Here is a 13,140-nt window from a genome sequence, read left to right on the forward strand (position 1 = left end):
TCACATTTTCCAAACAGGCTGGTTCCTTTAGTTTGAATGTGTGTTTGGTGGCGTGATCATTATTATTTAGAGTCATTGCGTGCCTATTGATTTGAACACGATCCGTGTATCCATCATTTCCTGGTCTTCTCTAAAGAAGAGAAAACTTTGATTAACTATGATTGCATCAACAGTAAAGCGTGTTTACTACCTGGTGATACGCCATTTGATTTAGTTGAGGGCTGACATCCTCCTGACTGTGGTCACATAGACGCTTCGTAATTTGGTCAAAGGTCTCTTGCCGTTCTTTGATTTGTTTGATTTCGGTGTCGGGACATTTGCCAAGAAATTCAAGATTTTAGTCATCTTTAAAGTTACATTTTTCCATTCTTTGTGTTACTTGCTTTAGGTCAGACAATAACTGTGTTTAAAGACTGAGAGAGCTATCAGGTTTTTATACTATCCATATCTTCACTACTACTATCAAAAGTCTCTTGTCGTTCTTTGATTTCATTGATTTCGTTGACGGACATTAGCCAAGGAATTCCAGATTGTCGTCGTCTTTCAAGTTAAACACTTTCCTTTGTGTCTTGATGTAACTTATCATTGTTTTTCACCATAGGATGTTTGTTTTCTTCTGGTTTAGCACCAGCTACCATAGAAGCGTCACCAAAACACTCCGACTAGCACACTGTAAATGTTCTGGACGGTGAATAAAAGGCGATTGGTAATTTTGTCAAAAGTCTCTTGGGGTTCTTTGATTTGATGGATTTTGGCGTTGGAAAATTCCAGAATCTTGTCGTCTTTCAAGCACAACATTTTTGATTTGCCTCTTTGTCAGCCGAGATTTGTGTCTAAAGACCAGTGGCGAACCGTGTCTATCACAACTGGACCTTCTGTAGACACACACACACCCCCCGCCAAATCAATATATGATTGGTTGATCAAACTGTCAATCCAAACGTACGCTCTCAGTCAGTGTGAGGGCCAGGGCATTCTATCAAGGATATAGAATAACTTGGTTGAAGGATATTCTACCCAGAGACCCAGAACAAGATCTGATTGGTTGCTTTCTTTTCTAACACAAAACCACTGAAATGCATAGGGCATGGACCGAGAAGGACAAACAAATCAATGTAACACTGTAATATTACAGATCAACAACACAGATACGATTCTCATGTATTCATTTTATTACATTTTATTTATATAATTAAATCGATTTTTTGTTTGTTTTATCTGAGTGTTCCAGGGTATTCTCTGAACACCTTGAAGGCCCTGACGGTTCGCCACTGCTAAATACTGAGAGAGAAATCAGGTTTTTCTGCTATCCATATCATCACTTCTACTATCAAAGTCTCTTGCCTTTCTTTGATTCGATTGATTTTGGCGTTGGACACTAGCCAAGGAATTGCAGAAACTTGTTGTCTTCCAGGTTAAACATTTCCATTTGCGTCTTCGTGTAACTTACAATTCTTCTTCACCCTAGGATGTTTTGACACACCTACTCGCATGTTGGACAAAGATCGACCCTTATCACACACATGATGTGTCGGACATTATTTGGATTTGTATTAGGAAGCTGTTGGGTAAAGTCTGTTTAATATCTAGTCCGAATGATTTGGACATTTTCACATTTCACATATATCTTCTCTGGTTAATGTCCAGATAACTTCAGGGTTGCACTTGTGTGAAAGAGGCTACACAGTCCGACTCATTCTGACAATTCACCATGTTTACTGTAGAAGCATGAATATCCATGAACACAAACACACCGCTGTGTATTGTGTTGACTCAGCCGTGCTCAATAACAAACCCATGTCACATAACTGCAATGTTGTCTAGACCAGCGCTTCTCACCTCCTCCTCCTCTTCCTCTGTCCGGTGGCAAGACTTTCCTATCAGCGATGACTATTGTTTCTGACTGTGTCAATGTTTTGGATGGTAGTACATTCTGTATCTCTCATATTCAGATTTGTGATCAGCTCGATCGAAATCAGTCGGATGTCGCAACGTTGCATTTCGAGATAATCATTGGTTTATGTCAAAATGTTTGTTCGATGATTTTGGGGTTTTGGTTTATTCTAAACAAAAGTCTTGGCTTTCTGAATATCATACTTTTATTGCTATTTTCCCACATAAATATGTTTTTGAGGCTTGTAAAGAAAGCCCCCTCTTAAAATAACTATGGCTTAAACGTGTCGGCAAACTTTAACACCTTTTTCTCTCTTGATAACATTCTTTATGTTATTTGAAACATTTTCATGAATATTTTAAAACCATAAGCAATAGGGATATCACTGGAAAGCTAAGACTCTCCTCTTTCCAACGGTGTATGTAACTGTATGACACGATGTGGTACGGGGTCGATGTGACTGATTTTGAGAGCCGGTCACATTTATCCTCTCCAAGGGACTTAGTTAGTGAATGCTTTTATGTACAGCATGTCCATATTGGTGCCATTTCTAGTGCATTCCTTAACCTTTATGCTTGATATTTAGAAGGTTACGTTGAAATTGCACCGCTCTTACACAGCTGTAATAAAACAAATTAGTGAAAATGATCAATGAGATTAAGGACAGCAGCTTCGAGTCCCGAGAATTTGCTCCAGCCACCCCCGTGTACAAACTCATTAAAGGAGTCATAAAGGCGACTAATGAAAATCATGACCGGTATCATTACAAGCCCACTGGTGTCCTCTCGCGAGCGGGAGAATAAAGGAGGCTAAATTAATGTTCCCACCAATAATGTTACAAAGCCAGCGCCGTCCTTTAAGCAGTGTCTGTTCTCCTCTGTGTGTAGAGCCAACTCAATTAAAGTTCAAGCCAATATTGTTACGTAACCATTTAACACTCTGCCTCTTTGTTCCCTTTTGTCATTTTTTATTTTTTTATAGGATGACGACTCCATGTTCTTTCAATTCGGCCCGTCCATCGAGCAGCAGGCCTCGGTCATGCTGAACATCATGAAGGATTACGACTGGTACATCTTCTCCATCGTCACCACGTACTACCCGGGGTACCAGGACTTTGTCACCAAGGTAAAATCACTCGGAAAGACAGCATATAGTCAAGGTTCAAGGTTCAAGGTTCTTTATTGTCAAACTGACATAGCTACAGAGTAATTATGTCATTGAAAATCTTATGTCACAGGCTTCTCCAACAATGCAACATAATAACAATACAGATAGTAAAAGTAATACAAAAAGAAAAATAGTTCTAAAATAAAGTGAGTATGTGGAATAGTGCAGTACGAGTCTATATACAAGTTATTAGAATGATATATATTAGATAGTAGATATATATTACTAAGTAGCAGATGAATGTTTTGAAGTTGTTTCAGCAGTTCAATTGTTTAACAGTCTCACTGCCCGCGGGAAGAATGTAAATGCAGAATCACACAGGACAGGAAAGGAACGTTTTTCTCTGTAAAAGTAAATATAGTTATGGAGACAGGTTTGTTAAACATTCAGTATTTGTTACGACCCCCACAATCAAGCTCTAATAATGTCCAATACTTTTATGTTAGTGTGATCAGTTTGGTACCTTAAGATTTGATTCAATTTCTTTTAACAATATTGATTGTTGTGCTTTTATTTATGTCTTAATGTGTGCATATGTATACATGTGTCTGTTGATTGTGTATATAAAGGTATATACATATTTGTATTTTTGTATTCGGGATTGTGGGAAACGGTTTTTCGATCTCTCTGTACACACAAACTGAAAGTTCACTTTGACTTTTATCAGAACCATAGTTATCCCATGGAAATTGGGTTTTCGTCATAGTTGCTCTACTTTGGAATAAAATCAAATAATAGAAACGGAATAACAAATATTTACATTAACACAATGAGTTATGTTAAAGTTAAAGTAAGTATATGAAATAAAATAAAAATATTGATATCAAAATAAACAGTTAACCTGTTAAGCCCCAAAGACCCCGTCGGCGAAAAATGTTTTTATTTTTTTATTTTTTATACATTTTTTTAATTCTAATTTTTTTTCTTTGGATGGAATGAATACCTATGGTGATAATTCAATGTAATACACCATTTTTATAGTCTGGTACCTGAAAAAGGTCAAATGGCACTGATGGAACCAGATGTACCCAAATGTGCCGAAAGCTTATTCCGCCTGGAACTTTTTTTTTCTAAACCTCTCTAAAAGGTCAAATTTAACTTGTTTTGCCTCAATCTTGATACAGGGTACTTATTATATGTTATAGTTTGGATTCCTAAAGCTTATAGTCTACCATCCCATCATTCAAGGGTGGTTTTCACTATAAGTAATGTTTTTTCTTTAGGCGGAGGTAAGAATTTACCTTTTTTTGCTATGTTCCATCTGAATTTACTCTGACTGAGAAAAATCTATATTGATTCTGACACTTCTACATCCAACTCACAGATGTAACCTTGCTTTGATAAAAGAAATTATTCATATAACCCTTTTACAAGTTAAGTTGTAGTCATTTGTTTGGGGCATGTCATTTTCGAGCCTGAAACCTAAAAAACAGGCTCGGGGCTTAACGGGAAAAATGTGCACATTTTACTACAATATATATATTCTAGATTACAATAAATACAGTGGTGCATTAGTATTAATAAGATATTAATGCTGAATTGAACAGTTTGAAAGGTAGTTAATACTAAGAGACACAATATGTTTCAAATGAATTCTCGATTCAAATCAATATTTCTTGACAAAACTCCGAGTGCTGATGTGCAGCATAACAACGTTTTAAACCTCTTGATCTTTTGTGAATCAATTCAAAATCTTAGAAGATAAGAAACTCAATTTTTCAACCCTACATTTTACATTTAATTAAGTACCAGTCCCTCTCTTCTGATCTGTTTCTTCTCCCTGCAGATCCGTAGCACCATCGAGAACAGCTTTGTGGGCTGGGAGCTGGAGGAGGTCATACTGCTCGACATGTCCGTGGATGACGGAGATTCAAAGATCCAGAACCAGCTGAAGAAGCTCCAGAGCCCCGTCATCCTCCTCTACTGCACAAAGGAGGAGGCCAACACCATCTTCGAGGTGTCGCACTCTGTCGGGATCACCGGATACGGCTACACATGGATAGTGCCCTCGCTGGTAGCTGGAGACACTATTGTAGTGCCTGCAGAGTTCCCGACAGGTAGGACATCTCTACTCAAATACTATTCTTAAAGGTCCCCTATTATACTGTTTTTCATCAATATATTATAGGTCTCAGATATATACAGAGCCTGTCTCTGATTGGCCGAAACACCAAACAGATCATTGCAGCATCCCATAATCCCCTCTGTTTCCAAAGTGCTGATTCTCTGTCTGTTACTTTAGATGAAAATAAGGAGCCCCTCCCCACGCCCCTCTGAGAGAGATTTGGTTAAAAAGAACACAATGGTGCTCTAGGAGGAGATTCAGGTGATAAGGTGGGGCGGGGTTACCTTGGTTGCTGATTGGCTAATGGTTACACAAGCCAAAACATCGTTATGACATCATAAAGTGGCCAAAATCTGATCAGCTCATTTTCAGACAGGTTTTTATAAAAATGGATCAGGACAAAAAGAGAGAGAATCTTTGTTCCTGAAACTTTCAGAATCTCTTTACACAGAGGGGACACATGTTGATGTAGAAGAGACATGAAGAAGAGGGGACACATGTTGATGTAGAAGAGACATGAAGAAGAGGGGACACATGTTGATGTAGAAGAGACATGAAGAAGAGGGGACACATGTTGATGTAGAAGAGACATGAAGAAGAGGGGACACATGTTGATGTAGAAGAGACATGAAGAAGAGGGGACACATGTTGATGTAGAAGAGACATGAAGAAGAGGGGACACATGTTGATGTAGAAGAGACATGAAGAAGAGGGGACACATGTTGATGTAGAAGAGACATGAAGAAGAGGGGACACATGTTGATGTAGAAGAGACATGGAGAAGAGGGGACACATGTTGATGTAGAAGAGACATGAAGAAGAGGGGACACATGTTGATGTATGAAAGACATGAAAAAGTGGATTTTGCATAATAGGTGACCTTTAAAGGCCCCCCATGAAAGTTGTAATTAAGATCCAAAAACCCTACAACTGTATATGTAACGCCATAGTCAGAATTAGGAATTTAAACCAGATCTCATTTTAATCTGACACAATCTCAGTGTGGAAAGATGTTTGCTTGCCTTGAGCTCAGATGCTAAGCCCTTTGTAAGCACAGCAATTACATTACATGCTGGATTTGTTTGATTCTTATCCACAAGGGGTGACAAAAGTACCATAAACACATGCACTTTCTATGTGGTCTCAGTCAGATCCCAGACCCTCATACTGTTCTTTGATTCTGCGATGCTATCCTCTACTACGGGATGGTTGAGGTTTTAGTGGTATTCGGAATAATCAAATATGTAGCTAGAAATGTATTGTTATGACATTTGAGAATTTGTTCAGCCATACATCCATTGTATGCTGAAAAGTAGAGTTAAAGCCTCAAAGAAGTGAGCCTGTCATTGAAGCACTTTTTCTGTTGTGGCCAAATGCTTTTTCTACAACTTTTGTGTCAGTCTGTGATGGAATTTGGATCCAAAAGACATTTTTCTCATGAATTGTGAGATGCATTGAAAGTCGTTGCAATGCTAACAGCTAACAGCTAACAGGAAGCGCTGAAGCAGTAACATCATGTTGTTATTGTTGTGCTGTTGTCTTGATTACATGTTTGCTGTGTGAGTTAATACACGTACCATTAACCTTGTGTCCAAAACGAGCCACCAGTGGCGAGCCGTCAGGGCCCTCTAGGCCCTCTGTGAGGGCCTAAGATATTCCAAAAAATAATATTTAAAAACATTAAAAAAAAAATATTTTTTTAAAATATATATTTTTTTAATATTATTTTTGTTATATTTTTCATTAGTTTTACCGAAAAAAAACTTGATTTAATAAAATAACATTTCCAAAGAAATAAATCCTTCGAATCTGCCTGTTCAGTCTCTGTTTGAATGTCAGTTACTATAGCGGGCCTCTCTGCGATTCACAGAGGGCCCGCTATAGTAACTGAACGAGAGAGTAATGTCAAATGACAGTACAATTGACCAATCATATCTTCCCTCTAAATGGGTGGGTTTTATTATCGCAGACTTTATGACGAGTTCCGCCCGCTGTGAAACTTTTCTTGTTTCCATAGCAACAACAACTTCCTGTCAACAGCGTGAACTCGCCTTCAAAATAAAAGCATGCCAAATTACACTTAAGACATACAACTGCAACGAAAGTAACAAACACAATGCAATATCATTTTCAATGTCAAAGAACACAAATTGGGTTCACAGGTGTTGTTTTGTGTGGTAGAGGGTCGCTGTCATTGATGCGTTTTGCACCCTGGGCCGTTGTTTTGATATTCCGCTGAAGTATACGCTGTGACGTAATAACGTCTTTTTTTCGAAGGAAGGGGTGGGGGTCAGAGGGCCTAGGTATAAAGCTCACGGCTCGCCACTGCGAGCCACCATTTATTAATTAAGCAATATATGATTTTCTAAAACAAACGTTGCTAACTAGGTACAGTAGCTAACATCCGCAACGGTCACTTCCGGTGAGGGCACAGCGAAATGTACGCACTACACAAGTGTTTAAAGTGCAAGATATGCAGTGTATTAAGGGAAGTATAGGCAGAGGTGATGTTAGCCTGCTGTACAGTGATCTAATGCCTGGCGTTGACACCACAGATACATCATCGAGCCTTTTGAAATGTTTCTTTCCAAATGTTCAGTTTGATATTTAGATTTTTTTTTGTGTGAAAAACAAACTGACCTTTCAATATAAGCAGTAAGGGAACATCTCTTCCCGCAGTCCCCCCCTTTACACCACTGGAGGTCATTTTAACCTTTGAAGGTCAAATGTGGAACCAAAGTGACATCCAAGTTGGGGCGCATTAACTCTGAACCTGCTCACGCAATCCGTCAGGGACACCTGTCAGACTGCTTCATGTAACAGGACTTTCAGTACTTAGGGGAAGGGGGGCAGACACTTATAGAAAGGCCATCTCTCAGTGGGAGTCTAACAGTTAGTGATGGGGCCACCATTAGGCCTCGTTCCCACAGAGCGCCTTTTACAGGCATAAATGCTCCTTTCAACTTAACGTCCAAAAACACTCTTTTTTTTTAAAAGGCCCTATTATGCTATTTGGTGTTTTCCCTTTCTTGTAGTGTGTCATATGTTTTTTTTTTGCATGTAAATGGTCTGCAAAGGAAGTTTCCTCCATATGTCTCCTTTGTTAGTGACATCACTATGTTATACTCGCTCTTCTATTGGCTAGTGCTCCAACACATTGTACGTGATAGGCTAAGGGGCGGGACATCTCTAAGCGGTTGACCAATCACAACAGAGCCTGCCAGCTAACCAATCAGAGCAGACTAGGCTCTGGTTTCAGACAGAGGGTGAAAAGAGGTGCTGCAGCACAGGCAGTATGAGAAAAATAAAGAGCTTTTTGAACATTAAAGCATGGAGACATGTCCCAGTAGAGACACTTAACACAAATATGAACCTGAAAATGAGCTTAATAGAGCCCCTTTAATGATTCTATGATAACGATATATTGACTATCACTGCTTTTGGACAAACTAGCTCCGCCCCCTCAGATTTTTTTAATCTATTTTGGCTGCTTCATATTTGTTTGACATAGTTTTTTCTCCATAACAACCAACCTGAAGATGCTTTCTCTCACACTTCGAATAAATGAGCTTCACCGTTTAGTCTGACAGCAGTAGAGCAATGATTGACTTAAGATTTAAAAAACACTCAGAAGCTACATTCAGTATCCGCAAGGCCAATCTGCTCAAATAAATAGTCTTTGTTATGATGGATCCCACCTGAAAGACACAGCCAAAAACAAGCTTTCTCGTCTAATTTCTACAGTGGGGTCACCAGTGCTTTTCTAAAAAGTTTGAAGCTTCAAAACTCAAAGTGCTCTGAGGCCAAGCACAAATATGGCCAAAGGGTTCAGAAATGAAATACACTTTTTCTTGAGGTGACTCATGAGGTGGCTCACTCTTCAATAAAAACGATTGAAAAAGATGCTTGTGCTCAGGAAAACGCTCTGTCTAGACACAGGCTTTTGACACATTTGTACTCTCAGTATGACAGAGACATCTCAGAGCAGGTAGTAAATGTTGGCCTGAAATATGAACCTGATAATTAGTTTGGTGTTTGGCTTGTTGATTTACAGCGAAGGGGAGATATTACACCGATGCTCGTCCTCAGAATTTCTGGGAAATGTCTGCCAGGAAGAACCTGAGGTCGCTGTGGCGTTCAAGTCCAGTAACTCAAACTTCTTGCATTGGCAGCCATGGATGATTTACTCTAGATGGGAGTTTGGAGTGTGTTTTGTGCGATGTCTGTTGTTGTATTTTCTTTTAAATTGGTTTTTGGCAAGAAAATAACAGGTGAGTTTAACCCAGGGGTGTCCAAACCTTTTTCACCGAGAGCCACATACAGAAAAATATACGAAGGGCTGGGCCACTCACTAGAGGTATATATATATATATATTATAAGTTAGCAAAATCAATCAAATGTAGGTAGATGATGCTTGTGAGTGTTGGCAGGTCATGCCTTAAAACAGAAGCCTCAGATTGCTTATCATAAGAGGAAATAGGAAGGGTTTATTTCAAGGTTGTCATGTAAATAAGTCATTGGGCTTTTTTCTTATCAACTTAGATTTGTTAGAACATTTTTCCAACTTGAATTGACTGAACTTATTTGAAAAGTGGGCTTATTAACACGTGAATACTACTGTGTAATATATGTTTACATTTATATTTAAGAAGTACAATATAAGACAAGCACACGTTTCATTTGTGGGCCATATTCCATTATACTTTTTGAATTTGCTGAGGGCCGATTCAAAATGGTCCGCGGGCCGCATTTGGCCCCCGGGCCGTAGTTTGGACACCCCTGGTTTAACCAAATGGGTTATTTCTTGGTGCTTTTTCGTACAGCAAAAGTGTTTACCTTGGGTGAAAAATACTGTGTGTGAGTTTCTCTGTTCCAAATTAAAGTTACACTCTATAAAGTTTGATATATCACCGTATCTGTTATGTAAATCACACAACGACTTCGCTCTTGATTTATGTCTCAGGGAGATAATCGTGACTTGCTCGTGTTGCCTGGATGATTACAAAGTGGAGCTGGCAGAGCGGCTGCTTGATGGACACCAACAAACCCCTCTCACTTAACACTGAATTATCATGGGATTAATCACACGGGACATGATGACAGATAGCAAGCTAAATGTCATCCGCTCATTTATCGCATGATGGATAAGATACAGATTAAGACTAGTAACGTAAACAATAAAAAGGCAGATAGTAAAGTTTAACTACGGTATTTTCTCTCATGTTTTTGTGTCTAGTATCTTTTAATTTGGTCCAGAATTGAGCAAAAACTCAATTGAGCCTTATCAATGTACGTCGGCGTGTGCCAGGGAAACAAATAAACCTGTATCGTAAAGAAATAAGAAATATCTTTAAGCCTTTTATAACACTAACTTTGAATGAGCACAAACTCCTAAAAATAGCTATTTGGCCTGCTTTGCAATTACCATCTCATTGAGAAACATGTAGTGGTTGTGTTTGACTCTCGTTGTCCGTCATGATCTATGGAGACCAGGCAAAGGATAATAAGACATATTTAATATAACTTTTAATTAGCACAAACTCCTCAAAATAACTCTTTGGCCTGCTTTACAATTACCATTTCATTGAGAAGACTTTAAAGGTGGGGTAGGTAAGTTTGAGAAACCGGCTCGAGATACACTTTTTGTTATATTCCATGGAATGCTCTTAACATCCCGATAGTAATGAATATCTGAAGTGCTTTGACAAAAAATCCATAAGAAAATGTCATCTGTGGAAGCCGTAATACTGTAATGGCGCAGTTCCACTGCAGCGCGGAGCTCGCTTTAAGCGTGCCGTGTCGTGCCGTCCCCTTTTTTGGTTGTGCTTCCACTAGGCCTAGTCCCGGCGCGGCACGGCGCGGGGCCACTTTTTCACCTCTTTTCTGGCCCTAGAAAATTGTGGTTCTATCGGGGCCAACAAACAGGGCTGAGTCGGGCTGAGTATGCTAAACTAGAGAGAGGAGCGCTGGCAAGAGGGCTAGAACTACAACAAGATGGACATATTTGACCGTGATTTAATTGTAATACACGTTTCAAAATGATGCCGAAGTACCAACATACTGATACCGGTTAGTAAAAACCATGAATTAATGCTTTGTCAAGTCTGCAGACAGACGGCAGGCGAAAAACCTTTTAAAATGCGTGTTTTTCTAGATGGAGATTGGCTAAGCTAACGCAGTATATGCCCCGACCGTCCACACTCACAACAACGGCCTATACAGACATAAATAAAGCAGCGACTGTATTCACCATGACACAGGCAGTCTGTGGTGTGTACTTGTTTAACTTTTGTCGAGTTTCTGAACATATATAAGGAGCTGTGAGCTCTGAGTGCTAACAGCTAACGGCTGTGTTGTGTTTCTGGATTTCTCATTGAAGATGACGTCACGGCTCCGCCTACACTGCGTTACTATAGTAACTACCCCAGTTCCTAAACTGTAATGGAAGCGCAGCATGAAGTGAGTCGGCCCTGTTAAGGCCCAACGCGGCCAAGCCGTACCGAGCCGTACCGAGTGTGGCCGAGGCCGACCGTGTAGTGGAAATGCGCCATAAAAAACACGACCAATGATTTTAGCCGGCCCGGCTAAAATAACTGGATGGCCTACCTGCCTGTCAGCCTTCCATCTGTGCACAAACTTATCTCGTGCCCTCATTGGTCATGTGCGCGTTCGTGTGTGTTGGAGGAGGGGCTCTGTAAGGAAGTGGCAGATTTCTTCCGGCTGTGTATTTTCAAATTCTAGCGCACTCGAGCTGGTTTCTCCAAAATGACCTACCCCACACCTACAGTCTTTGGTTGCGTTTAAATCTCATTGTCCTCCGTCATCAATAATTAACCGCCATTTTTTTAGAATAATGAGACATATTTAATATCTTTAAACTGCCATGCATCTAATCAAAGTGTTTAATAATGCAGATGAACGGTCAACGCATCAGGTCATCACAGAATCAGTATTCCTTTATTATTCCCGCAGTGGGGACATTTACAGTGTTTCAGCAAAAGTGGCATAGCAAGTCAGAAAGGCAAGTTTAATAAAGAGTAAGCTAACTTGTTAAATATAGAGAAGCAAAGCACACATTAGTAATAGAATCAAAAGGAAGACGAATAAGTACAAAAAATGCTGCTCCAAAAACAAGTTAAAGAATAATGAAAACAAGGTGTTTTCACAAAAATCTGCCAAAAGGACAAGTGAACATTAGCTTGGTAAGATTTCTTGAAATAAGACGTGATATTTAGATAAATCAGATCTTGTAATTAGCTGGGAGAACACATTTTTTTTATTTATTTTTTTTACTTTGTTTTTATTGAAAATAATTGCACTGAATTCCAAACGTACATACTGTCATTTCACTTTGACATACAAAAATACAATTTTAATTCGCATCCACATGTTAAGGCGCAACGGGCAACTCAAAAATGAAATAAAAATGAAAAATATATCTCATCTGAGATACAACTCAAAATAAGATTTTTTGACTTAACAAGATGATGCATTGTCTAAAAACAAGACCTGATATCTCACTGCAGTGTCACTTCTGAAGTTATTATGTCTTATATCAGGTGTAAAGATATATTCTGACTAGATATTAAACAAATGTACTTGGCAAGATTTTGAGTTTTTAATAAACCTAAATAAAAACACAACAATCAATATATACAAAATAACAGTCACTTCAATATCTTTGAGAATGTACATTAGTGTAAGATTGTCCATAGAATGTGCCGAATAGGTGACAAAAGTAACATTTTAAGGTGTTGAGACATTCATTTCAACCTCAACATCATAAAACCACAGGAAGGCGGTAGGGGCAGTCATCCACACCGACTTGTGAACTATCAGCAGAGAAAGGACTCTCCATCCCAGCGTGTTCCTGATGGAGTGACAGAGTGTGTGATCCAGCAGATCAGAGTTCAGCTGAAGGTGCATGCTAGCCGCAGGGCGAATTTGCTTACTATGCACGCTTAATAACTTGCACCATGTGTGATGAAGAGCCTCCGATTCTCATGGGTCTCT

The 13,140-nt window shown here is 39.2% G+C and overlaps 1 protein-coding gene across 1 annotated transcript in view; it reads left to right on the forward strand.

Moving 5' to 3' along the window:
• LOC117493653 (glutamate receptor ionotropic, NMDA 2B) overlaps positions 1-13,140 on the forward strand; it is a 192,757-nt gene that overhangs the window by 104,157 nt on the left and 75,460 nt on the right. Inside the window, 2 exon segments of the mRNA XM_034144307.1 lie at positions 2,876-3,019; positions 4,848-5,118. Of these exon segments, the coding sequence (XP_034000198.1) occupies positions 2,876-3,019; positions 4,848-5,118 (415 nt within the window).

Source organism: Trematomus bernacchii, unplaced genomic scaffold (assembly GCF_902827165.1).
Source record: "Trematomus bernacchii unplaced genomic scaffold, fTreBer1.1, whole genome shotgun sequence".
NCBI lineage: Eukaryota > Metazoa > Chordata > Actinopteri > Perciformes > Nototheniidae > Trematomus > Trematomus bernacchii.